This window comes from Symphalangus syndactylus, chromosome 19, assembly GCF_028878055.3.
Source record: "Symphalangus syndactylus isolate Jambi chromosome 19, NHGRI_mSymSyn1-v2.1_pri, whole genome shotgun sequence".
Lineage (NCBI taxonomy): Eukaryota > Metazoa > Chordata > Mammalia > Primates > Hylobatidae > Symphalangus > Symphalangus syndactylus.
Window position 1 is genome coordinate 24308649 of NC_072434.2, and position 27373 is coordinate 24336021.

The 27373-nt window shown below is 33.5% G+C and overlaps 1 protein-coding gene across 11 annotated transcripts in view; it reads right to left on the reverse strand.

Annotated features, from left to right (window-relative positions):
- Positions 1-250: 250 nt before the first annotated feature.
- The window catches only part of PTPRC (protein tyrosine phosphatase receptor type C), a 119848-nt gene continuing 92725 nt past the window's right edge, over positions 251-27373 (reverse strand). For all 11 annotated transcript variants that reach the window (XM_063613720.1, XM_063613719.1, XM_063613714.1 and 8 more), the window contains 16 exons: positions 25960-26069; positions 25300-25390; positions 25133-25209; positions 23453-23489; positions 23259-23356; positions 22434-22559; positions 15476-15633; positions 15141-15276; positions 13315-13464; positions 9332-9422; positions 7981-8114; positions 6898-7032; positions 5156-5278; positions 4755-4933; positions 3109-3244; positions 251-1611 (listed from right to left, as the gene is read on the reverse strand). In XM_063613720.1, coding sequence (XP_063469790.1) covers positions 1336-1611; positions 3109-3244; positions 4755-4933; positions 5156-5278; positions 6898-7032; positions 7981-8114; positions 9332-9422; positions 13315-13464; positions 15141-15276; positions 15476-15633; positions 22434-22559; positions 23259-23356; positions 23453-23489; positions 25133-25209; positions 25300-25390; positions 25960-26069 — 2057 coding nt within the window. In that variant the 3' untranslated portion in view covers positions 251-1335. The remainder of the gene's footprint in view (positions 1612-3108; positions 3245-4754; positions 4934-5155; positions 5279-6897; positions 7033-7980; positions 8115-9331; positions 9423-13314; positions 13465-15140; positions 15277-15475; positions 15634-22433; positions 22560-23258; positions 23357-23452; positions 23490-25132; positions 25210-25299; positions 25391-25959; positions 26070-27373) is intronic.

Sequence of the window (27373 nt, forward strand, 5' to 3'; positions counted from 1 at the left end):
ATAGAAAACCAAACCAATCTAAAGGTTGTATTTGACCTTTGTAATAAGCTATTACAGAATTCACCAAAACAGGTTTTTATTACTTCATGAAAAATACCACTATTCTTGATTTTTTTTCTAGATCTTAAACAATTATTAGACTATTGGATAATTGGGGCCTGTAAAAGTGTCCTGCAAATGTTAATAACTGCATTAAACATATTTCAATAGGTGCATACAGCTTTCATATTTGAACAGATAACACAATGTATTATAAACAAGAAAATTAATGGTTGAATTTTATTATGATTAGTGATATCCATTCCTGGTAAAAACATTCTAAACATTGGAGAAATTCAAAGTAAATGCTTTAATGAAAGTTATGAATGAGATTTAACATGGCAACTATGCATATGCAATATTATATTTTTCATATCAATGAAAAATTCCATAAAAATAGCTATATTAAATTTCATATGTAAATACTTAACAAATATATTTGCATTCTTCTATTTTTATACAATGAATATGAATACATATTGCATTTGTTTATTTTGTGACATTTATTTAAGTTCAATTGTACAAAACCTAATTTGTGGTCAAAAGTATCAAGCAATAAATTTTTAATATTGTACAGGGAATAATCGATCATGCAAAATTGTAAACCCCATGTAAAGACAGCAAGATAAACTCACTGGAAATTTTTTAATTAAATAAGCTTAAAAAGACATTGAACTAAATGCTAATATATGGAATATAAGATTTCCAAATGTTAATTTAGTTAACTCTTTTGTAGTAGCTATACATACACATACCATTTTATGTACTATCTCTAGAAGTAAAATAGTAAACTATATAAGATATTTATGAGTAGAACAAGGAGGACATCTTGAGGTCATTTTAGAAATGTACATGATTTTATTGAGTCTGCACACAGTTTATGATTTTAAAAACAGATCCTTCAAGCTAAGTTAACACTTCTAATATAAAATGTATTTTTTCTTTATAAAAACAAAAAGGCAAAGCAAAAGCTTTTAGATTCACTTGAAAGAATTCTCTCTGTCTCTCACACAAACACACACCCATACACACATACACGTACACATGTAAAGATTACAAAGAAGTTGTTTTTTACTGAATAAGAGATAAAATTTTAAAATAAGCATATGTCTGTACAAACTGTTCTGGCAAAACTATCTTAAATATTTTTCCACAGTAGTAAAATAGAACCCTTCTACAAATATTGGTTCGCTGCATTTAATTAATCCACTGTATACCTATTTTCACTTCCTACTTCTAGAAAAATAGAAATAACAGCTAACAGGAGGTTTGGAGTTTCGCCATTTATGTCTTTTCCTATGAACCTTGATTTAAAGCTGGACTTGCAGGACCGTTGACAGAATGTTCTGGCCCCTCAGTGCTACTCGTGGGTTCAGAACCTTCAGCCTGTTCCTTTGCTTCAGGGAGCTTTTCTGGGGCACTAAGTGGATTAACACAATTAGCATCCTGCTTTACTTGGTCCACTTCATTATCAAATTCAATTTTATCTTCTTGATGGCTGTTTTTCTTTACTTGTCCATTCTGAGCAGGGTAGGTGCTGGCAATGACGTCATATAGGAATTGATATTGCTCCTAGTAAAAGAATTAAGTGGGAAATTACACGAAGAAAGTTGATGTCATTATTTTTATGCCAGCTGAAGATTAGCAAGAACTAATGATTCATTTGTGGAAGTATTGGATGACAGAAAAGTACTTTGATATGTTCTCATAAAAACATCTAAATAATTTAGTTTCTTTATGGTGCTAAAGGGTTGACTGCAGGGTACTTTTTGAACTTTACCTTGGAGCAACCCCAAACCGGTGTTCACTCTGCTGATGGGCCATTTCCATGCCTTTGCTCATGATGCCACGTTTTGTACTTATCCTCCTTTCTAATGCCTACCCATTATTTAAGAATCAGGTCAGGAATCACTGCTTCGAGAAGCGTTCCTTGATTCCTAAAGTTTAAATTAAATGCCCTCATTCATGTTCTTCTTATAATTTCTCTGTCATTTTACTCACTACATTGATTAGAAAATACCTGGCTTTCCCTCATACTCACCAATTAGCTCTTTATAGCAAGAGCATAAGCAAGCATTTGATACATTTTTAAGTATCAAGATATGAAATCTCAATATCATACATGATTAAAGGCTTTATATATTTTAGTGAGTAATTACGTTTACATTGTGAATAAGGATTAATTACCAAATGACCATCTACAGTTACTATCACGTAGAGGGTATACACGATAGATTGATCACAAGAATATAAAACTTATTTTCCTTCCTGTATCCACATTTCTTTGCAATGTGAATTTGCAGGCCCTCTCAAGAAGTGGAGTCTATTTCCCTACGCCTTGAATCTGAGCAGGCTTTATGACTTATTTGGCTGATAACATACAGAAGAAGACATGTGTGTCACTTTTAAGCCTGGGCCTCAAGTAGTCTCACACAAGTCTTCTTTCCCTTGTGGAACTTGCTGCTTTAATGTGAATAAGCCTGGGCTAGTCTTCTGGATGAGGAGGGACATGTGGCCCACTCACTGTTGTTGCCATAGCTAAATGGCAGCCACATGCCAGCCTACTGGCAGTGTAGGTCACTTTAGACCAGCCAAACTCTAGGGCACACATCAGCTGAAGGCAGACACGTGAGTCAGCCTGGTCTCTACTGGCTGAGCCTGAGGGCACAAGCAGAACATTCCAGCGTATCATTAGACTACTGAACTGTAATAAGTGTTATTTGTTTAGGCTCCCAAATTTGGGGGTGGTTTGTTACACAACACAAATCGATACAGGAGTGAAGGAAAGAAAATTAAGAAATTCATGAGCATTTAGGGAAAGACTCTTCATGAACTGTCACAACAAAGTGCTAGTAAACTTTAGGCTCTTGTTTAGACTGATAATAATTTAATGTGAATTATCATGTAAAAGTAGAAAAGATAAAAGAATAGGAAAGAAAATAGAGGAGAGAAAAGGAAAGGGGGAAAAAGAACAAAAGAGAGGAAAGGAGAGGAGAAAAGAAAAAAGGAAACCGTCAAAAAGAAAAAAAAATTCCAAGCATGTTAAAAGCAATGGTGAAGTATACTTACGAATGTGGAAACCATGCCTGGCCTAGCTTTGCGTAGAGCTTTTACCACTTGAAAAATATCCACTACCTCTTCTGTTTCCGCACTTTCTAAGAGATTTAACAAAGCGCAAAATATTCCCGTTTGCTGAGATCCATCCCTATAAAAGAAAGAAAAGATAGAAAATAATCCTACTTCTTACCAAAAAGGGTGATATTAGAATAAAAACAGGAAGAGAGAGAATATATTTTTTACTTCATGTTTATCATAATTATCTTATTCCAACCTCTTTCAAGAACCAAATTATTTATGCTAAATGCATTATTAGGCAAACTTTTTCAATTTAAGAGTGTGATAATCCTGGAATTGAAAACTTATTTGTCTTAGACTTTACAAATATATTTTCTTTTATTTAGTATTTTGTGGATTTTAATGCATTTTTATTTACATCTGAAGTTGTTGAAACCAATATCAGAATGCCAGTATGATAGATAAGGAAACCAAGATTTGGAGAAGAGAAAGGTATAGCTTGAAGCTGATGTAATCAGAAATATTAGACCTAATATTTTGTAAATTACTAGAACACATGCTCTTCTTCACTCTTCTGCCTCTCTACCACGTTTCACAAATGTTTTCACTTCTGCATCAGTAGAAAAGTAATACCTAGTAGAATTATTCACTAAAAAGAGGGCAATCAAATAGTTTACCAAACAATGAGAAGTATAAAGCATTACCATAAAGATTCAATTTAAACAATATGTTATCAGCAGGGCACTTTAGTTCTTGTACATAGATCATATTCTAAGAAACATACATAGTTTTACAGTGTAAACTTCCCTTCCTCAGCTGTCTTTCCACATAAATGCTGAAAATTCGTATATTTCTTAAGGCTTGATTCTAGTATATGCAATTCCAATGATAACAATTAGACTTTTTCAAAAATTCTAAAAGTTTTTCACTAGATAAACATTTCTCATTTTACTTTACTATTTTTCATTTCTCATTTACTTCAATATTCTTTTTCATGTAAACTTTTATATTATATATCTTTCTTTCAATTATATTGCTTATTTAAGGTGAATATGTAAGCACCTATCACAGATGAAGAAACTAATAAAATCTAGTAGTATTATTGATATTATCACAATCTTTGCCTTTGGTTCAGTTTAGAAAATCAAATAATGAGTTTCAAATCAAAATTGCTAAGTTTTATGATTTCAGTTAATATTTAACTTAAAATATGTTTAATAAACTTTGTGTTCATTAAACTTATTAGGTGTCTTTATGACACCTAATAGAGTAGATCAATGTATATGGGTATATGTGTAATGTGATACCCATCTACCTATCTGTTCACACACCCTTCCGTTCATTAATTCATTCACACAAATGACATTCCTGGCTCAATGTTAGCTACTAAGGAATCAAAGATGACATGACACCAAGTATTAAAATACACAAATTAAAATTATTGCACTATAATATAATCACTTCTATTATATTTCTACAATAGTTGTGTTGTGGAAACAACCAAGAGAGTGACTGACTCCATAAGAAGTTTTTGCTGTGGTTATGTGTTTCATATATGAGGATAAATAGATAAGACAACATGTGAACTGAGAAGTCAGGCATTATGATTTTGAGAGCACATTCTACCAAATCCCACGCACCTGCAGTGAATGAGGAGAGGTATACTCTTGTGATGCTTGTTCCCTTCAGAGGAATTCTTCTGGGGAAGTTTTTGTTTGAGGACCTGAATCATAGCGATTAACTCCTTGGGTTCTGCAGGAAGCTGCTCCACACTCCAGTTAGTATATTGGTACTGGTACACAGTTCGAGAGTCTTTCCTCTAAAATCAGAATTGAAGAGAGCATTAACTGGAGTGAAGGTCAGCTTATTTTCTAATTTGATAGTCATATTTTCTTCACTATTACTTCTATTTAAATACTTTTAAAATGTTATTCTGAAACATTATTTATATGATGGCCTTGCCTGCATAGAGTAATTTATATTCATTTTGCTACCAGATCCATTATATCAAAGAAACATACTCCCCAAATTGTTTCCATACCTTGGAATGTCTCAGTTCAAAGACACGAAAGGTATAAGTTGAAGATTTGTCTGTGTCTTTCAGGTCAACTTCGATATCTCCATATGTTTGCTTTCCTTCTCCCCAGTACTGAGCACAGATTTCCTAGATAAAAGACAATTCAACAATTTGTCTCCTATTTGAAGTATGCAAAGGATCAGTCTCCCTCTTTCTCCCTTTCTTTCTCTGTCTGTGCCTCTTTTCTATTAAATGAAAATTATTGTGTTCTAAAATTGAAACCTACTTATAAAAATCCAGAATCTATTTAAGTGTTGGGGACCCATTTAATAAATATGTGGTGTTTCCTTGTGTAAGAAAAGGGAAGCTGAGCACAATCGAGGTGGCTGGGACACCCCCGGAACAGCTGTCTTCCTTAGTGTAGGTCTTTGAGGTATGCTCGTCTTTTCCACATGCTTATCATCACCTCTTCAATATTTATGGCTGGCATGAGTCAATGTTATTCATGACCCTTTCAATAACTCAGGTCCCACTGTCCCTTCAGTGGTTCTTGAGGAAGAAGGCTGCATCTTTTGGAGCTTTGTCTGTGTCATCTTGTTGACCAACACCATGAGCAGCTTTATATATTTTGTCTGCATATCTAAGGAAAGGGCCAGATTGAAGAGTAGATGAATCACAAAAGTGTTTCTTCTCGCTACAAACTGTTGTCTACCAACTATAACCCCACAATTTCTGACAAAGACAGGGAGTCCTGCCTGTACTTCCATCCTGTTTCCTAGCTTTCACAATTTATATGAAGGAAAAGATTGTGGGAATTCCACGCCAGAAATCTGGACTTACATTCCTTTAAAACAAAAAACATAAAAAGCAACTTTCCATGTACAGGGGAAGGGGACCAGGTGAGGGTGAGAAAGAGTGAGATTTAGGGGAGAGAGAGGGGCATAATAAAGCATAAATCTTTTGCATACTTATAAGGTTATTCACTGAATAAGCTTGAACATATGTCAGATAATGTGGTTGGTTCTAAAGCTGAGTGAGATCTACCACAAGGGAAATTTTAATAATAACTGAAGACATTAGGAAAAGGATAAAATATCTGTCACAAGCATTAAGTAAAAAAATCAAATTATAGCTTAGATTCACCTTCAACTATAGACTTTCATGGCAATAAATATTATATGGGAATAAAGAAAGGAGGATATAGATACATTTTTCAGGAGTTTGGTCTTGTTAAAAGAATAGGGTCAAAATTGGAAGAGAGCACACATTTAGTTACATGGAATATCAGTAAGTTTAGACTCAGTGATGACAATGCAAGTGGTGTGTTTAGGCATGAGCACAAAACCTGCTTGTCCAGAGTGGAGAGGATGGAAAACATAAAAATGGGAGAAAGATGAAAGACACATGAGGGGGTGATTGTCCAGGGTGCTGGATATCATAGAAAAAGCTTGGTTTTTATCTTGAGAAAATGAGGAAAACAGAGTGAAAATGTAGCTCTTATTTGCTGTGACGCTGGCATTGCTGCATCCTGGCTAATCTGTGAGCAGCATGCAAGACTGGAGGGGGCAAACAGGAGAGACTGTCAGAATCCAGACACAGCTGATGGAGGCCAACACCAGGGTGAAAGGGGTAAGACTGAGCAGACAGAATTGTGTGACGGAGGGATACAAAAAGACGTGGGTGTGGCGATGAAGCAAGCAATCCAAGACTAGAGAATGACATTTTATGACAGAAAGGCTTAAAAAAAAATCCTCAAAAGTACAAACCTGGTCCCCATGTTTCAGTTCTGTCAGCATAACAATAACTTTGACTTTTCTTTGCAAGATCATCTGCCAAAAGTCACCAATGGTCTCCTTCAGTGGTCCCTGAGCAGCAATCATCATTTCAGGTTTCCAGTAGCTCTTTTTAGACAAAAAAGGGTGGGACTTTGTTACTACAGAAGAGAGCTCAGTAGATTCTTAAAATAACCATTTGGAAATACAGTCACTTAGTTTGATATCAATGCTGTTACATACAAATAGTAAGATTGTTATGTTTCTTACAAGAAACAATATAATAGCTATATGTAAAATAATTATACAGATAATAGTAATTCTTAGCTAATAATGTGAAATCAAGATTACAACATATCTTGTGAAACAAGTTTTCCTTTCCACAAAAGACACACCTTTTTGTTTCTCTATAAAGGTGAGTGTGATTGTAAAAAGGAATTACGTAAGCATTTCAAATTACTTTCATCGTGTCTATACTAATTTTAATTAGTGTCTTTACATTCTTATTATATTTCCTAATTAAACTAATATTCTATGAATGTGTGCTTTAGGAAACTTTGGAAAATAGGTAAATCCAACTTAGTGTATAAATAATAAATATTTAATAAATGACTAAAGTTTCATTGTTTGAATTCTCAGTTAATTTAAAAAAGTGGGGGGATATGACACAGACTCACCTAATAATTCAGTTAATCTGAATGAAAAGTTTCTAACCATACAAATATACAAATTTGGCATTGCCTACAATTTGGGTGTCTGAGTATGTAAAAACATTTTCAAATACTTGTATTTGCTCAAATTTTACTATTTTTAAAATTGATGTGATTATAGCTCTATTTGTCATAAAATATAACCAATAGCATTATCTTATTTTGTCTCAGGTTATTAGGTTATAGTATTTTTAAATCTTTCATTAAGTTAAAATGTAGCATTGAAATTGAAACCCTCATGTCAATCTATATGTAGTTATGACCAAGCTCATTATTATTTTATAAAATCGCTTAATGAATGGCCCTAATAACATAGACATTATTTTAAAATGTTTGGATCTTGGGTTTTGGTAATTGAAGTACCTACCATTATAAAAGATGCATTGACGTATTTGCTTGGTTCCTCTGAGTCACTGTCATCATCAGAGGATTCATCTGAATCATGCTCACTCTCTTTACTCATCTCCAGCTCATGTTTAAGTGGCACTCTGTTATAATCATCTGTGTGAAATAAATCGGTAGTAAGTCTTCCTCGAAAACATTAAATTTCTTCTTCATTGTCTTGCGGAAATTTGAAAGTGTTTAAAAAGGGACAGATTGTGTTATGAAAACTTATTGATCTACATGAAATAAGAGCCTATATAAAGTTCAGTACTCGTTGATAAACAAATTATACAACAAAAGTCTAAGAAAAAGGATTCCAGGAAAAAACATGGAACATAATTCCATGTCAAACAACAAAGAGATATCGTATCATTATATATGATTATTTAATCTTTGATACATATACTTTAATGTCCCATGGACTATTATAATTCTGCTTGATATAAATTTCCAAATACATAGCTTAAATTTTTTCCCTCAATTATACTCCAGTAATATTAAATTAACAATCTTATATGGGTAGCTTTGATTATTTAGCCCAGAAAATTATTTGATCCATAATTTCTCACTGTTTCTTAATTTCTATAATTTATAATAACTTGGTCAAATGATTTGATTAACCATATCACCATCAATTCCATATTTTAAACTACATTCATAAGGACTCCTGTGAAAATTAACTAGGTCAACCATGCACTGATCTGATTTATTTGGTCGTCTAATTTATCAACTTGTGTTACATTTTATCCATGCTAATTTTAGTTTATGCAGCTGAATAAAATTACCATATGTGATCATTTTAATATGCTTAAATAGTAGAATTCAAGTCTTGAAACTGTGCATATTTTGATCTGTTAAATTTGAAGATTTAGAGTTTATAGAGTATTTTCCCCCTACTTTCAACCTCCCCGTTATAAGGGATAAAAAGGAAACCTAAAGAGAACAAATGGATGTAATTTTTACTATTTGTCAATTACCCTGGAGTAAATAACTGAAATAAACTAAAAATGAAAGAAAATGGGTAAAGGAGACTTGCTCTTTTTTCTCCCAGCTTTAAATATTTCACTTTTATGACAACCCATTTCTGAAATAATTGGTAAAAAGAAAACACTGAATACAGTCCATCCTCCAAAGCCCATTGTAAATGTTCGGGATTATAAGTCCTTTTGCAATAACTAGTGTTTTAATACCTATTAACTTCTTCCCTATTAACAACCAAATGTTGAAAACTTGCTTCAAGATCATTTGTATGACTGTGTGTCCCACATTAAACAAATCCAAAAGAGCTTAACTTTATCTGATACAAAAAATAAAAAATAAAATAAACTACATACATGGGATGACATTAGAATTCCTGTTTTTATTTTTATTTTCTTCTTGATTTCCAATGTGCTGTGTCCTCCAACTCCTATATGAAGGAAGTCTCTGAAAAAAAAAGAAAAGAAAAGAAAAGAAAAACTCCTTTAAAATGTAAATATTGGCTTACTGCATCATAAGATGCTCCCTAAGGAAAAGCATTTCATTAATTTTTGTGAAATTTGCATATGCTCCCTATAGGCCATAATGTTTTGGTTTGCCTCTGATTTTTTTTCTTTAAATTGCTCAGGCATTTAGTCCTCTTGACAGGGTGAGTATGCGCTAAAGATATACAGACTATGTCTCCTTCTTCAGAGCTGCTTGATAGAAAAATAATATAGTTTGTTCTTATATAAATTGAAAGCACTAGACTGATGTTGATCTATATTGCAAAAGCAATGGTAAGTTATTTTAAGTTATCAGAAATAAACTTTGGAGACACCACATTCATAGGAGACTTGGCACATGTTTTGAAAGTTGATTCTTAATTTGTTTACACCTTCCAGATTGCTTTCCTCTCACCCACAGTTCCTAATTAGTCAGAAAAGATCCATCATTTCTACACACAAATCCTTTTAGTTTTCTTTCTTCCTACTTAATCCAGTCTACCTTCATTTGTCACTTGTAAAACATCAACAATTTCTTAACTGGCCTCTTTGTCTTCAATCTCGCTTGCTCTAATCCTTCTAAAACACAAAACAGAAGATGCTCTTCTGAAGATGAACAGCTTTCCATCACTATAAGAGAACAACAAACCTCCTCAAAATAGCATGAAAAGTCTTTAGAGATATGCCCCTGACTATTTCTCCAGCCTTACACCCCACTAGGTCCCTCAATACTTCTACCAAACCAGCTTCCTCAATTCTTGGAAGGGCCAAGCTGTTCTTTAACTCTTGGCAGATAAACATTTTTTTTTTTCTTGCTTGAACTACCCTTTCCCCTTTTGGTTGCTCTAATAACTTTTCTTACCCTCTAGGTATCAGTTTAAATACCAATTTCTTCTGGAAGACCTCCCTGCCTACAGTCTTTCCTCTCCACTAGTCCTTAAATAAATATTTGTCAAGTGAATAATATTTAATGATAATATATAACGTTACAAATAACTGAAACTGAGAAGGCTCCTCATGTACAATTCGGTAAGATTTTATATACACACACATGCATGTAGATACTTGTGTGTATATAGATATATATTTTTTCGGCATAGTACCCTCGTTCAAACTAATTATGGCACCCTGTTTCAAACCTCATTCTTAGCTATGTAATTGAGTGAAAGAAAATATCATCACTGAATTTTAGGCCACTTGAACACCACCATGAGCTGCATGAAGGACCAGATGTTTTGGAAACTATTACACCTTATGCTCTTGTGAGTGTAGTCACCAAGGCAGCCTATGCCCTGTAGCAAAACTCAGGATTATAGGTGGAATTAATGGCTCACCTTCGTCTAAGACACAAAGGATCTGTCACTCTTAAATCTCTACCTATTTCACTTGCCATCACAAGTCTAAGCTTCCCAGTGCATCCACATTCCCCAGATTTTTATTGCTGAATGGTTATTTGTATCCTCAGATACAACCCAGTCTTTTACATCTAACCCATCAGTGCCTTCCTCCCTGCCCTCTGATGCCCATCGTCTCTCATCTGTGAACTCCCATTTATCTTAATCATCTTCTCCCAACAGTCACTTCACTTTTTTTTTTCTTTCCAATTGAAACCTGGATGTCAGCTAAGGACACCACCAATAACTCGGCAGCCCTTTTAAGAAAAAGTTGACTTTCCTCCTCACACTCCATTTACCTCACAGCTTCAAGAAAAGATATGTGTTCTCCTTGATCCCTGATTCTACTTGCAAACCATTTCTACTCATTCACTTTCAAATAAACAAACCACTTTGATATTCCTGCCAGCATACTATACTAGCTACTATCCACCGGCTTCACTGGGAAGTGTCAGGTATTCATTTCTGAATCACTCCACCTCATTTAGTTTTAGGCTTGGCTAAGTATATGCTCTTCTTTCCGAGGTCTGTCATCATTTTTGGTTAATCCAGCATTGACAAGAATGATCTATCCAACACTCTAGTCTCTTCATTTCTTAGCTTCTTCGCCTCCCATGACTTTCCCTCCTCTTCCCAGTCATCCACTTTCATCATTCCACCTTTGTAGATTTCATTCCAAATATTACATCACCTCTAAAATCGTAAGTTCAACTCTTTCTGTTATTGAAAATTACCCCTATTATTCCTAGTCATTTATTCTGGTATGTTCAACCTAGTAATCTGTAATTCTATCAAAATCTCCAACTTATTATCCTTACTACTTTCTCTCACCTCCCTCATGTGTCCAATTTGCTTTTTATTTTCCACCTCGATCATCATTCATTTGTAAACACCCTCAACTCTTTGCCTCACTACTTTCAAATAGTCACTTTTCAAAATCTAGATAGGTTTAACTCAACTATCTGCATACACAGCCTCTACCCCCAAAGAGCTCAATACTGCTATAGAAAACAATACAACCAACTGACTAATTCCTCTTTAAACTCGTAATCATAAATTTCAGGTGATCAAGCGATAACTTCTGGCAATCTTACTGCCTCTGCCTAGGGAGATTGCTTTTATACTCTGAGATAACTAGTTCATACACTTCCTCAAGCACTGAGCTCTTCTTTGCCCTACTCACCTTGTATCTCTCAACTCTCAACTGATGATCTAGCTTCATATTTTCTTGAAAAATGAAAGACCATCAGGCAAGAGCTGCCTCAACTTCCCAATAGCAAATTTACCAACAGACTTGCATCTCTACCCTCATCTTCTGTCTTACTGTCTTCTTAAATGGAATAATTTCACAGCTTCCATCTGTGATCTGGATCACATCCTCTCATCCTTCTTCCCATGTCCACTTGCAGATCATTTTGACTCTTGTGCCTCGAGTTGTACTTGGCACAGAGCAGAAACTCAAGCACATTTATTTAGTGAAAAAAAAGTCTGTCTTTTCTATAGTAAATAAATATTCATAAGAATGTTTAACTTAAGTGTATAACTGTCTCTAACAGCTTATGTGTTTATGTGGATTAGTAGGGCAGCTATATTGAATATGGTTAATTTATCAGCTATAAAAGCAAGAAAACAACAATAAAACACTACTCTGAGACTACCCTGTGCCTGCTAGTTCTTCCATTATAAGTACAGGTCTTCTGGGGGATTGAGTCATTTGGTCATTATTGCGTGCTCCACCTCCACCCCCACCTTAACCCCACTTTGATCCTAAACATTAAATGGTTCTGTATGTGGTTAAAAGCACACTCCTGGTCTTTAGAAACTCTGAATTTACCAGTTTGGTAGATTACGGAATGACTCAGTAAACTGGAAATCATAGGTGGAACAAAAAAACACAAAACATTTTTTTGACAACTGAGCAATTTGAGGACAGCTATGCAAACTCTCTGAAATTATAATGAACTACATGCTAGGTTAGCTGTCAGAATAATTGCCTAATAAATAGGCTAGGACACATGTACTTATCCTTTACTGTCTGTCTGCCAGCTCCAGCCAGTTCAACTTCCTAAGCAGTCATAAACTCTTCTAATGATTTCCTTTACAAACCAAAACCAGATACTATTTTTAAAGGTGATATGCTGTATTGCCTTTGGCAGACCAGTTTTGTGGTTATATACTATTATTTTGACACTTTATTTTATACCAGCTTAATGAGGAATGGCTAAAAGTGTTAGAAATAGAATCAGATTTCTGGGTCTGAAGAAATCTCCTATATAATAGTTGTGTGGATTCAGGCATTTCTCTTAATTCACTGCGTCCTAGTTTTCTCATCTGTGCTCCATTGGTTATGGTAAGGACTAAATGCAAGCACTATGTCAAGTGCATAGCAAACACCTAGAAAGTAGATGACACTGAATAAAAATTACCTGTAATTATTATTATTGTTGTCACTATCATTACCTGGAATTCAGCCTCTAGTGGAGATGGCTCACTGGGTGGATCCCTTTTCTTTATGTTATGTAGACATGGATGTAATTCAGACAAATTCACTTCTGTTTCTCCAAACTGATTGTATTCCACCAAAGCCTGATGGATCAAGATGTACTGGGCCTACAGTTTCAAGAACAAATACAGATAGTTAACTGATAATCTAGAGTCCTCCAAGTCATATTTAAATAAAATATACATTCCCCATAAATTTGCTCATATTGGAACAATTCATGGCAAAGTAAATTGATATCTATAATATTTAAATATTCTAGAAGTTCACTCTCAGAGTTTTCTGGAATATGAGCAAATTCTATTTTCAGATTATTTTTTCAGAAAAAAATTACTTTGCAAATAGATTATCCATGTACTCTGTATTGCACAACTTTTATTCCTAAAAACTAAAGAACATTGTATGTTACTTCCTTTAGTGATTATTGGGTCAGTAAGCCAAATTACTGAATGTAAAACTATAATAAATTTCACAGTATATTCAAGAGGTAAAAAAGCAAGTTGTTATTCCTTAGAAAACCTTTTTTTAATAGTGTTTTTAGAACTTTTAAAATAAGAAAATTATTTTTTAATTAGAATTTTTTTTTTAATCCAATAGGCCAAACCCATATTTAACCACTCTTTACTGCTTATTTTGTTTGAATCCATTTTCAAGGAAATGGTATATACTTCTGATAATCCTCTTTAACCACCACCTTTAGTTCCCTGAGTTTGGCACTGTCTTTCCACTGTACTTTATTTTCCACTGTAAATAATTTCTTTTTACCTGGTTAACAATTTGTTTTTATATTTCTACTCTGCTATCTATGTATCTATAATCGTAAGCATTGTACATTTTCGTGTTTTTTTTAAAATCACATAAATCATATCTTGAATGTTTGGTATGGCAACTTTACTCACTCATTGTTTTCATCTGAGCATCTCTCCAAATAGACACAAACCTAGATTATTGCTTTCTACCACAACATAACATTTGTTGTACAGAGAGTTCACATGTCCACATTTTGTTTTCCTATTCCCCTATTGATACATATTTACGGTGTTTCCATTCTTTCATTGATACATATTTCACTTTTTTTTTTGCTATTTTGACAATGCTGAATGCAATGCACATTCCTGAGAATGTTTCTAGTTGATGCTTCTCTTGGGTATATGCATATATGTGATTTTGCTGGGTCAAATACAGACATTTTCAGTAATTATCATCACTTACAATCACCAAATGCATAGCATGGGCCAGGGACTTGTTTAAGTGCTTTACTTGTATTACTTTTGTGGTTATAAATCTGTGAGGTATTATCATTGTCTCCATTTTACAGATGACTTAACTAAGGCGCAGTCAGACTAACAATACTTAATAAACAATACCACTCACCCTTGTATTAATAATTAAAAGCAAGATTTGAAACCTGAAAGTGTAGTTTCTAAAACCAGGCTGTTGACTACTATACTATTCTGTCTCTTCAGTTTAATTTTATGAGATGAAGCCAAATCTGCTTTCAGCATTTTTACTTTTTTTTTGCCAATCTGATACATGTTAACAGTAGTTCATTATTTTAAAAATTATATATTTTGTGGTCATCTTTCTTCCACAGTACTTTTAGGCACTAATGAAAAATGCTTCTAAGTATTTCTGGTGATTACCACATGTTTTAGTTTTCAGGAAATCATCTACTGTTTGAAGTTGTGAAGAATTTGGATTTTTTAAAAATATCATTATTATCACCTGGAAAAGATTTAAGTCCAAAAAACCAAAGTGAGAATAATCACTAAAGGTTAGAACATACCTCTACTTGAACCATCAGGCATCTCTGTCGCCTTAGCTTGACAACATAACCATAAACATCCACTCTGTTCTCGGCTTCCAGGCCTTCTAGCATGGCATCAATTCCGATATAGGTTCCTGTGCGCCCAACACCAGCACTGGCAAACCAAGCAAAAAAAAAGCAGAGGCGTGATCATGGAAAAGCTGTCAGGTGTGAAGCAGATATAAGAATCTAAGCTTCTCCCATAGGTTGTTTCCCAAAATAGCAATTGCCAAAGGGAAAGATGTCTCTAACAGCCCTAGGCAGGTGGATTCTGTTGGAGTTTTTTTCTTTTTTCTTTTTTCCCTTTTTCCTACCTGCAGTGCACCACAATGGGACCACTGAAGAAATTGCTGAAGGCATTCACTCTCCTTCTCAGTTTGAGGAGCAGGTGAGGATCCTCGGGCACCCCATGGTCTGGCCAGCTGGTAAACTGAATGTGAGTCACCTCTCTTCCAGTTGCTTTTTCTTTTTTCTAGTCAAGAGATAATATTTTCTTTGAGATGATTTTTTAAAGCAAACTAAGAAACATAAATAAGTGGCAGGGAGTACCAGTACAAAGTCTCCTCATGCAAGCATAAACTACTCAAAAGAGTTCATCATTTCGTCAGGTGTCTTATACATTTTCTCAACCATGATCGTGTTTTCCTTTTTAATCAATAACTAGTAGTTAAGATATTGTGCAGGACTTGCATGCACTACCCTGTAAGCAATAACTTACCAGTAAGGTAAGTAAGGTAATACTTTCTTTAAAAGTATAACCAAAATTTCTAGGAACTTGCATGCTATCAAGCAAAAAAAAAAACCCAAAATAAACATACACCATAAAATGGGGGTGCATGGGTGGAAGCTTTTTGGATGTGTGTTTAAAATGATATGGTAAAGGTCATTCTCACAGCTGTTTAAAATACTTCTGCTTGATAGGCCAGCAAACAGGACTAATTCTTATGTGAGTGAAGTCTGATTAATTATTTGATGAGCATTGTATTCCTGTATTCCTTACCATGAATTCACATGGTAGCATTGTCAACACAGAATGTAGACAGACGACTGAGGAAAGTCAGCCCCAGATTACAGCTCAGGTTTGTTCTAATTTCAAGGTAATCACCATAAGATGCGTAAGTCATAATTCTCTCACCAGATATAAAGAACCATCTACATTTAGATAACAAAAGAAACATGCAAACTGAGTTAATTAACACCAGTAAAACCAGACTACAGAATGTAGCCAGATAGGCATCAATCTAGAAATATATCCTCATATCTATGGATCAGGTGCCTTTGTGGCTTAGTCAAACAAGTGTTTAGCCAGAAACTATTGATAGGATTGTTTCACAGCACTCTATAGACATAACAATTAGTAATACCATGGAAACCTAAGAAGACCTACGGAGATATACAGACTAAGTCTGTTTCTCCTGTAGAAAATATAGCTAGACTATACAAAAATAAAATCTAGATTACTAAAAGCCCTACAATAAATGAAATTAAGAGAAAATCTTAACTCCCTATATAAAGACTTGTATTTTTTTAAACCGCTTTATCAAGAGACGTTTTACAATCTTGACAGGTTGCATGTATCTAGGAATTTATCCATTTCTTCTAAGTTTTCCAATTTATTAGCATATAACTGCTCATAGTATCATCTAATAATCTTTTAAATTTCTGCAGTATCAGTGGCAATGTCTCTTTTTTCATCTCTGACTGTATTTGAGTCTCCACTCTTTTTTCCTTAGTCTGACTAAAGGTTTGTCAATTTTATCTTTTTTTTTGAGATAGAGTCTCACTGCAAAGCCCAGGCTGGAATGTAATGATGCAATCTCGGCTCACTGCAACCTCGGCTTCCCAGGTTCAAGTGATTCTACTGCCTCAGCCTCCCAAGTAGCTGGGATTACAGGTGCGTGCCACCACACCTGGCTAATTTTTTTTTGTATTTTTAGTAGAGACGGGGTTTCACCATATTGGCCAGGCTGATCTCAAACTCCTGACCTCAACTGATATGCCCACCTTGGCCTCTTAAAGTACTGAGATTACAGGCATGAGCCACTGCACCCTATTATTTTGACACTTTATTTTATACCAGCTTAATGAGGAATGGCTAAAAGTGTTAGAAATAGAATCAGATTTCTGGGTCTGAAGAAATCTCCTATATAATAGTTGTGTGGATTCAGGCATTTCTCTTAATTCACTGCGTCCTAGTTTTCTCATCTGTGCTCCATTGGTTATGGTAAGGACTAAATGCAATTTAGTCTCTTTTTAAAAAACATTTTATTTCGTTGATGCTTTGTATTGTTTTTATTTTTTCATTCAATTTCACTTATTTCTACTTTGATCTTTATTATTTTTTCCTTCTAATTTACAGTTTGGTTTGCTCTTGCTTTTCTAGTTCTTTGAAATGTATCATTATGTTATTTGAAATTTTTCCTTTTTAATGTAGGTGCTTACTCTTACAAAGTTTTCTCTTAGTACTGCTTTCACTGCATCACACAGGATTTGGTTTGTTGTGTTTCCATTTTCATTTGTTTTGAGAAATTTTAAAATTTCCTTAGTGATTTCCTCATTGAATCAGTGGTCATTGAGGAATATATTGTTCACTCTTCATGAGTTTGTATAGTTTCCAAAATTCATCTTGTTATTGACTTCTAGTTCTATTGTAGTCAAAGAAAAGTTTATATAATTTATTTTTTTAATTTTATAAGACTTGTTTTGTAGCATAACATCAGGTATGTCCCTGAGAATGATCCATGTGCTGAGGAGAAGAATGTGTATTCTTCAGCCATTGGTTGAAGTATTCTATAAATGTCTGTTAGGTTCATTTGGTCTACAATGCAAATTAAGACCAATGTTTCTTTGTTGGTTTTCTTCCTGGGTGATCTGCCTAATGTGGAAAGTAGAGTGTTGAAGTCTCCAATAATTACTGTATTGAAGTCTATCTCTTTAGATCTAACAATATTTGCTTTATATATCTGTATGCTCCACTATTAGGTGCATATATATTTACAATTGTTATATCCTCTTGCTGAATTGACTCCTTTATCATTATGTAGAGACAATCGGTGTCTCTTTTGTTAGTTTTTGTGTTGAAATATACCTGTCTTATACAAGTATAGGTACTCCTTCTCTTTTTAGGTTTCCATTTACAAATAATATAATTTTCCATCTCTTATTTTAAGTCTATTTGTGTCTTTACAGGTGAAGAATGTTTCTTGTAAGCAACAGATTGTTGGGTCTTGTTTTATTAATCTATTCAGCCACTCTATGTATTTTGTTTAGAGAGTTTAGTCCACTGGTATTCAATGTTATTATTGATAAATAAAGACTTACTCCTGCCATTTTGTTGTATCTTTTATGGTTGTTTTGTGGCCTCCTCTTCCTTTTTTCTTTTCTTCCTGTCTTCCTTTAAGTGAAGGTGATTTTCTCTGGTGGTCTGTTTTAATTTATTGCTTTTTATTTTTATGTATCTGCTGTATGCTTTTGGATTTGGGGTTATCATATCTTATAATGCATTATTTTACACTGAAGACAACAGAGATTGTGTAAACAAACTAACAAGCAAAGTGTAATATAATGAAAATGCTACATTTTAACTTCTTTCCTCCAGATTTTATCATTTTCTTGTTTCAATTCATGTGTTATTTTGCCCTCCGTGTCTTGAAAAGTTGTTGTTGCCATTATTTTTGGTACCCAAAACCTGAACAGACAACAAGTAATGAGATGGAGGTTGTCATGAAAAGTTTCCCAGCAAAGAAAAGCTCAGGACCTAATGGCTTCATTACTGTATTTTACCAAACATTTAAAGAAGAACTAATACCAATTCTGCTCAAAATTCTTCCAAAAAATGGAAGAGAAGGGAATTCTTCCAAACAACTTCTACAAGGCCAGTATTACTCTGATACCAAAACCAGACAAAGACACATCAAAAAAAGAAAACTACCGGTCAATATCCATGATGAATACTGATACAAAAATCCTCAACAAAATACTAGCAAACTGAATTCAACAACACATTAAAAAGATCATTCATCCTGGTCAAGTGGCATTTATCCAAGGGATGCAAGGATGGTTCAACATACACAAATCAATTATTGTGATACATTATATCAACAGAATGAAGGACAAAAGACATATGATCATTTCAATTGATGCTGAAAAATTATTTCATAAAATTCAACATCTCTTCATAATAAAAAACCTCAAAAAACAGGGTAACAAAGGAATATAACTCAAGAGAATAAAAGTCATATATGTCATACCCACAGCTAGCATCACACTAAATGAGAAAAAACTGAAAGCCTTTCTTCTAAGATCTGGATAAAGACAAGGATGCCCACTTTCACAACTGTCATTCAACTGGAAGTCCAAGCTAGAGCCATCAGACAAGAGAAAGAAACACAAGGCATCCAAATTGGAAAGGAAGAAGTCAAATTATACTTGTTTGCACATTATATGATCTTATGTTTGGAAAAACCTAAATACTCAACCAAAAAACTATTAAAACTGATGAACAAATTCAGTAAGGTCATGAGATATAAAATCAACATTAAAACAAACAGTGTTTTTATATGCTAACATTGAACAATCTGAAAAAGAAATCAAGAAAGTAATCTCATTTGCAATAGATAAAAACAACATAAATACCTAGGAATAAACTTAACCAAAGAAGTGAAAGATGTCTACAATGAAAACTATGAAACACTGATGCAAGAAATTGAAGAGGACATAAAAATTGGAAAGCTATTCCATGTTCATGAATTGAAAGACTCAGTACTGTTAAAATGTCCATACTACTCAAAACTATCTACAGATTCAATGCAATCTCTATCAAAATACCAATAATGTTCTTTACAAATAGAAAAAATAATCCTAATATTTATATGAAATCACAAAAGACCCAGAATAGCCAAAGCCATCCTAAGTGAAAAGAACAAAACTAGAGGAATCACAATACCTGACTTGAAATTATACTTCAGAGCTATAGTAACCAGAACAGCATGGTACTGGCATAAAAACATACACAGAGCAATGAAACAAGTCTACAGTGAACTCATTTTTGACAAAGGCACCCAGAATATGCACTGGGGAAAGGACAGTCTCCACAGTATATTGTACTGTGAAAACTGGATATTCATATGTGGAAGAATGAAACTAAACCCCTATCTCTTGCTGTATATAAACATTAAATAAAAAATGGATTAGATTTAGATCTAAGACCTTAATCTATGAAACTACTAAAAGAAAATATTGAGGAAACTCTCCAGGACATTGGTTTGTGCAAAGTTTTATTGAATAATACCCCACAAGCATAGGCAACCACAGCAAACATGAACAAGTAGAATTACATCAAGTAAGAAAGCTTCTGTATAGCAAAGAAAACAATCAACAAAGTGAAGAGACAAGCCACAGAATGAGGGAAAATATTTGCCAACTATCCATCTGACAAAGCATTAATATCCAGAATACATAAGAAGCTTATAGAATTTTATAATGAAAAATCCAATAATCTGATTTTTAAATAGGCAAAAGACCTGAATAGACATTTCTCAAAAGAAGACATATAAATGGTAAACAGATATATAAAAAGTTGGTCAACATTATTTACTATGAGAGAAATGCAAATCAAAACTACATTAAGTTATCACCTTGCTCCAGTTATAATGACTTATATATAAAAGATAGCCAAGAATGAACGCTTGCAGGGATGTGAAGGAAAGAAAACCCTCAGACAATGTTGGTAAGAAAGTAAATTAGTACAACAACTGTGTAGAACAGTTTGGAGGTTTCTCAGAAAAACTAAAAATAGCACTACCATATGATCCAGCAATCCCACTGCTAGGTATATACCCCAAAGAAAGGAAACTGTAGATTGAAGAGATAATCTGCACTCCCATGTTTATTGGAGCACTATGCATAGTAGTCAACTTTTGGAAACAACCTAAGCATCAATTGACGAATGGATAAAGAAAATATAATACATATATACAATGAAGTATTATTCAGCCATAAAAAGGGGTAAGATCTAGTCATCTGCAACAACATGGATGGACCTGGAGGACTATTGTTAAGTGAAATAAGCCAGACACAGAAATACAAACTTCGTATGTCGTTACTTATTTGTGGGAGCTAACATTTAAAATAACTGAACTCTTGGATATACAGAGTAGAATGATGGTTACCAAAGGATTGGAAGGGTATGGCAGGGATGGAAATGGTGATGGTTAATGTGTACAAAAATATAGTTAGATAAAATGAATAAGACCTAGTATTTGATAACACAACAGGGTGACTATTCAACAATAATTTATTATACATTTCAAAATAACCAAAAGAGTATAATTGGGTTCTTTGTGACACAAAGAAAAGATAAATGCTTGGGATGATGGATGCCCCATTTACCCTGATGTGATTGTTATGCATTGTATGCCTGTATCAAAACATCTCATTTACCCCATAAATATACACACCTACAACGTACCCCAAAAAATTAAAAAGAAAATTCATTTGTTGGAAATAAAAGATACATTTTACATACCATAAAGTTCACCAGTTTAAAATGTACAATTCGCTATTCATATTACATTCACTAAAGGGTACAATCATCACCAATATCTAATTATAGAACATTTTTGCCATCACAAAATGAAAGCCTGTTCTTATTTGCAGCCACTCCCCATTTCTGTTTGACCTCCTCAGCTCCAGGCAACCACTGATCTACTTTCTGTCTTTATTGGCTTGCCTATTGTGGATTTTTCATATAAATGGAATTATATAATATGCGTGATGACCTCCATTTTAACTATTATCTAAGGCCACAATGACCTCCTTATTTTCTGAACTAAATGTTCTATCTCTGCTGCATAGTTAGAACTTTATACTTCTTACAGTGTTCTCTAATTCTGTCATTTCTCTTATGGAAAAATATAATTTTTTTCATAAAAGTAGGAACTCACTGACAATAAGGACAAATTGCTTATTCTTTTAATAATTTGATTATGTATTCAACACATTTAATGGACCTTCCCTCTTTTTTTAATAATTGAAACAGATAATTAATTAATACAGTATAATTCTTTCGATTTGAGTTGGACAAAAACGTCTTGACCAGTGACTTAAATTTGACCCTAGTGGTTTTTGTCATTGATCTAACCACAGCTTTCATCCTAAAGGTTATCAAAAATAATTTTTCCTGATATATTTTAATTTCTCACTTTTAATATTCCATAATTATATTTTTATAAAACAGTATCAAAACAAAAATTATGTAAAAAGCAAACTCACATTTACAATGTTCAATTTCTGAATGATGTAATCTGGACATCTTTTGTGCTGGTTGATCTTTACAACAACATCTCCAAAAGCCCGAGTGCCCTCTTCCATTGACGGCCAGTATTCTGCACACTTGTTCTATATTTTAAAAAATTATTAAGTATTTCAATTTTTAATTTAAGCCAATTTTTATCAAACTTTCTTTAAAGAGTGAAAACAAAACCTATACTCATTTGAAATTCTCAAAACAGTTGTATCGTTTAAGCACATATAAACCTTAAGCTGTGATGCTTGAAATATATTCTATTTCCCACTAATGTGTCCTGAAGAATTTCCTTCATACTTTTTAGCAGGATGATCTTTCCAGGCTTAGATGCATGTTAAGAGAGGCCATAATCAGTTGTCAGGAAAAAGGGTATGATTGCTTGTGGTTAATTTTAGGTAGGGGGACAGAGAAGCTTTTATTCCTAAAGTCACATTACATGACTCACCACCTATCTGCCCAAGGTCAGTTTTGTTTCAAGTATTAAGTTCTTGTGAAGCTAAAACAGTGAAATTTACTGAACTTATAACAATACTGCAAAGAACAGGAATCAAGTTAAGAGTCTAGCAATTAATCAGAAGCATTGAAATTTTATGCATACAGACATATATTTGTATTTTAAAAGTTTCAGTTTTCTACATGTATGAAAATTTTAAATTAAATGTTAACACTGATTAAAATAGGGAACTCTCTGTTTTAGTCATCAGACAGATATATGTGGCTTTTCAAAATGCCATTCAACACTTTGTTTTCCTAACCCCAAGACCCACACTATGAATCTTCTTGGTTCTTACCCTGTTTCCTTCTTCACATCGAGTGACCATGACAATAACTGTGGCTTTCTGTTCCCAAATCATCCTCCAGAAATCATCAACAGTTTCATCCCTGGGACCTAGGAGGTAAACAAATAAAAGCCGCTAAGAAAAATTTTCTTAAAAGTGCTATAAAAAATTTTTCAAAAAGAATATTGGATTATCAAAGAAATTACCTTGTGCAGCAATGTATTTCCTGGGTTCTTTGAAACCCTATGGAAAACACATGCAAAGATATGTCATTTGCTGAACATTCAATTACTCATTAACACGAAAAATTGTGAGTTAGAGGAATTGCTTTAGATCCATCATTTTGTGATTGTGAATTTCTCTGGGCAGTTTCAAAGTATTAAGGGGGTCTTATTAATTGGTGGTCAGGCATTTAACTGTGCTAAACATGTTAGCATTTGCAAAGAATATTCATGACTTTCATGTATCTTTGCTGTAAACTTCAAACAATTTTAACACTAGGTTTCATCTTCATCTGGGATGCTGTGGTAATTTACAAGAGTGCACTAGACATTTCAACATTTTATATCCTGCCAACTCTTATAGGATCATCTACTACTATTTAAACCTGCTCACCAGCCATGTAGTTACTTTTGGGATTTTTACTCAATTTCTTTCAACAAATCATTCTCGGATTTTATGTGCATTTTCACCTCTTAACTTCTGCTGAAATATGATGATTCCCTAGACTTCTTTGCCATTACAGATAAGAGATATAATAACTTTCATTTCATTACCTACAGTGTCTTCTTTCTCTGCTCCTGTTACCAAGATAAAGGAGTACAGAGGCAGATAAAATATTATACTGGCTTCTTCCAGAATTATCTCAGACTCCTAAATTCACCTCAGCAATGAAAGGAACTCTTCAGAAAGAGATGACCTTGGCCATTGGATTAAATTTGAAACATGGGTCACAAGAATTCAACATTAATTTAAGTAACTTTCTGAAACTTCTATCTCATGACACAGTATTGCACATACATTCATTTATTTAATAAGTATTTATTGAATAGCTGCAATATGTCAATCACTTATCTAAAAGCAGAAGATACATGCTTTCTGGGAGCTCCAAGTTCCATTGGGGAAACATAAGTAACCTGATACCATAATTACCATATATATTTAAATAGAAAATATAGTTACTTCTGGTAGGTGAGGACACTGGGAAAATGGCAGATTTGGGGAGAAGAAAAGAATTTTTTCAGCCTGTATATATTTTTATACTGTTTAAAATTATTTAACTTGTGTAATGCATTATTTAACATTTGTATAATAAATTAAATTAAATTTTAAAATATTTTAAATAAATTAACCATGTATAGATATTTACATTTCTGCATAAATCCAATGGATAGATGATCATGTTGATGAGGAACGTATGCTGAAATTTAGTGTGATGAAATTAAAGCATAACATTTTGGAGTCAGACTCTGGTTGAATTTCAACTGAAATATTTACCAATTGTGTGAACAAGGACAAGGTAATTAACTAAACTGAGCCTCCCAGTCCTCACCTATACAGCACATGGCTGAGGCAAATGTGGGCTTCTTGTGAGAAATACATGCATAGATTATTTAGTCTAATATCTAGCACAAAATAGGCACCAGAGTATATTAAATTAATTCTTAATATAATTTTGTTTGTAGAGGAAAATTCTATGTTATACCTAATACCAATAGTCACATAATAAACAACTATCCTTGCAAACATTGATAATTTTTTGTTTATATCAGTGACATATGGGCTCATTTCAAAATATTTTTAACAATATTTCTAAAATTTTACCAAAACAAACAAGGAGCTGAATGAAATATACAGGTATAAGAAAAATGCAAATTTTTGCTCACATCAATATAGCTGGCATTTATGTAGTTTGACCCTGCATCTCCATTTATCTCAGAGAGTTCAACACGGTTATAATCATCTGTTTAAGGAAAATAAAAATAAACAAGTGAAATAGTGAATAATCAAGTAGCCTAAATATATGGGAATTCAACACTCAATAAATACTCACAAGGAAGAATGTCAACATAACGGTTTTTATTCTGGTTAAAGGGCTTTCGAGCTTCCTTTATAGGAAACTTGCTGAACACTCGTGGGATGCTCTGAAAGAAACAATGATTTCTTGGATCACAGCAGATTCAGGAAAAACAATTTTTCCCTTACCAATGATCGTTTTGAGTAAATGAGATATCCTGTAAAATATTTTCTTCATATTGATAAAAAAGTTTGCTTAGAGTAATCGAAATTAAGATCAGGAATTATGTTAAAAAAACTTTTTTCTTACAAATTAATGATTGATAACTTTCAGAACAAATTCTTGAGTGGAGACAAATTTAGGATTAGTTGTTGTGTCACTATCAAATTCATTTAAAAACAGATACTTGGATGAGTATCTAGAGTACAACTACAAAATCAGCTGAATACATTTTGTGACACAACTTCATAATACAATAAAGCATTACATTAAAATATTTACTAGCTCCACACTATAATCTCATCAACCTCTATGAGTCTCTCTTCTGGTTCATAGATATCTGCTAATAATATCTACTTTGCTTATGTTGCAATATCAAGTGGGATAAATTATAAAGGCAAATGGCAATATAAATACATTTAAAGTGGAATTGTCTTGATGTCAAATTTCTCATCATATAACAAAAGCAACACACACCTGAAATTCAGCCAGAAAAAGTCTTCCTTCATCAGCAATCTTCCTCTTATAAGTTTCCAACAAAATATCTGCATGGATTGGCTCCACACTCATCAGTTGTTTTTCATCATCTGGAAACATATTAAAGATTCACTACTAGTTATATGTGTCTTTCAGGTGGGCATACACATTTCATTAAATTTACACCGTGTACTCAATCCTTTAGCTTCTTTCCTCCTTGTACACATTTCACCTGAGAAATCTCACTCACATACAAACATTTACCTATAAATCAATGACTTTTCAATCTTGTACTTCAGATCTCTTCTGGGCTTTATATTGTTCCCTCTACTAGAATGTTCTTCCCCATTTTCTATGCTTAAGAGAAGGGATCCCAGACCAAACATCACCATTATAAGGACATTCACATTTGTTTGATTATATGCATTTTATAGCAATTACTATACTTATTTATTTATAATACAATGTTATTTTTCTTTGTATTGTTTTCATTTTCAACTTGTGAAATACTGTAAACATGCAAATGAAATAAGACAATATAATTAATACCCTTATACCCATGACTCAGCTTAATTTCATCATCTGTTTACACTAAATGGTGAAACAAGTTATATTAATTTGTTATGCTTCAAGTATATGAAACACATTATATACTATGTTTGTGAAATAACTTACTAAAGAGTAAAAGGTATACTAACCATAAAAAGCTATAATTGCATATGGAACTTGAAAACCAACAGCTTTAGAAAGGTAAGAGAATTTAAGCTGTCACATATGTAAAACTATGTTTCTCTTACTCTTCCATGTACTACTGATAGTATTTCTTTCAGTAATCATATTAATTTTACCAATTTATCAGATAAAGAAAGAAGGTATCCATGAGGGTGACCCATTTATCTTATTGCCCATGGAAACTTTCTATACAATCACAGCTCTCAAACTGGCTATGTGCAATTGTTTCTTTAGGTTGTTGGGAATGCCTGGTATTCATTCATTCTGAACTGAGGGCCACATTCAGGGTTTCTTGGGGTCTGAGTGAGTAAATTCTACTGCGTTCCAAGGTGCAATCAGTATCAATTTTGAGATAAAATATTTCATTGACACTTTCCAAGTCCACCTTAACTCCTTGAGATGGATTTTCCTTTTCTGCTCAGGTGTTTATTACTGATTGTACTCTTCATTCCTCCCTCAGCCTATCAAAATGAATCCTCAGGATACCCTATGTCAGTGTTATTTATTCACTAATATTTATCAAATCCTAGGTACTCACTTTGGTACTGGGCATAAAGCAGTGAATAAGAAAAAAAGCCTCCACGCTTTCACAAGGCTTACATTCTAGCTAGGGGAGGATAGTCAACAACCAAATGAATAAATATGTAATAAGGGATCAGATAGTGTTACATTCTGCAAAGAA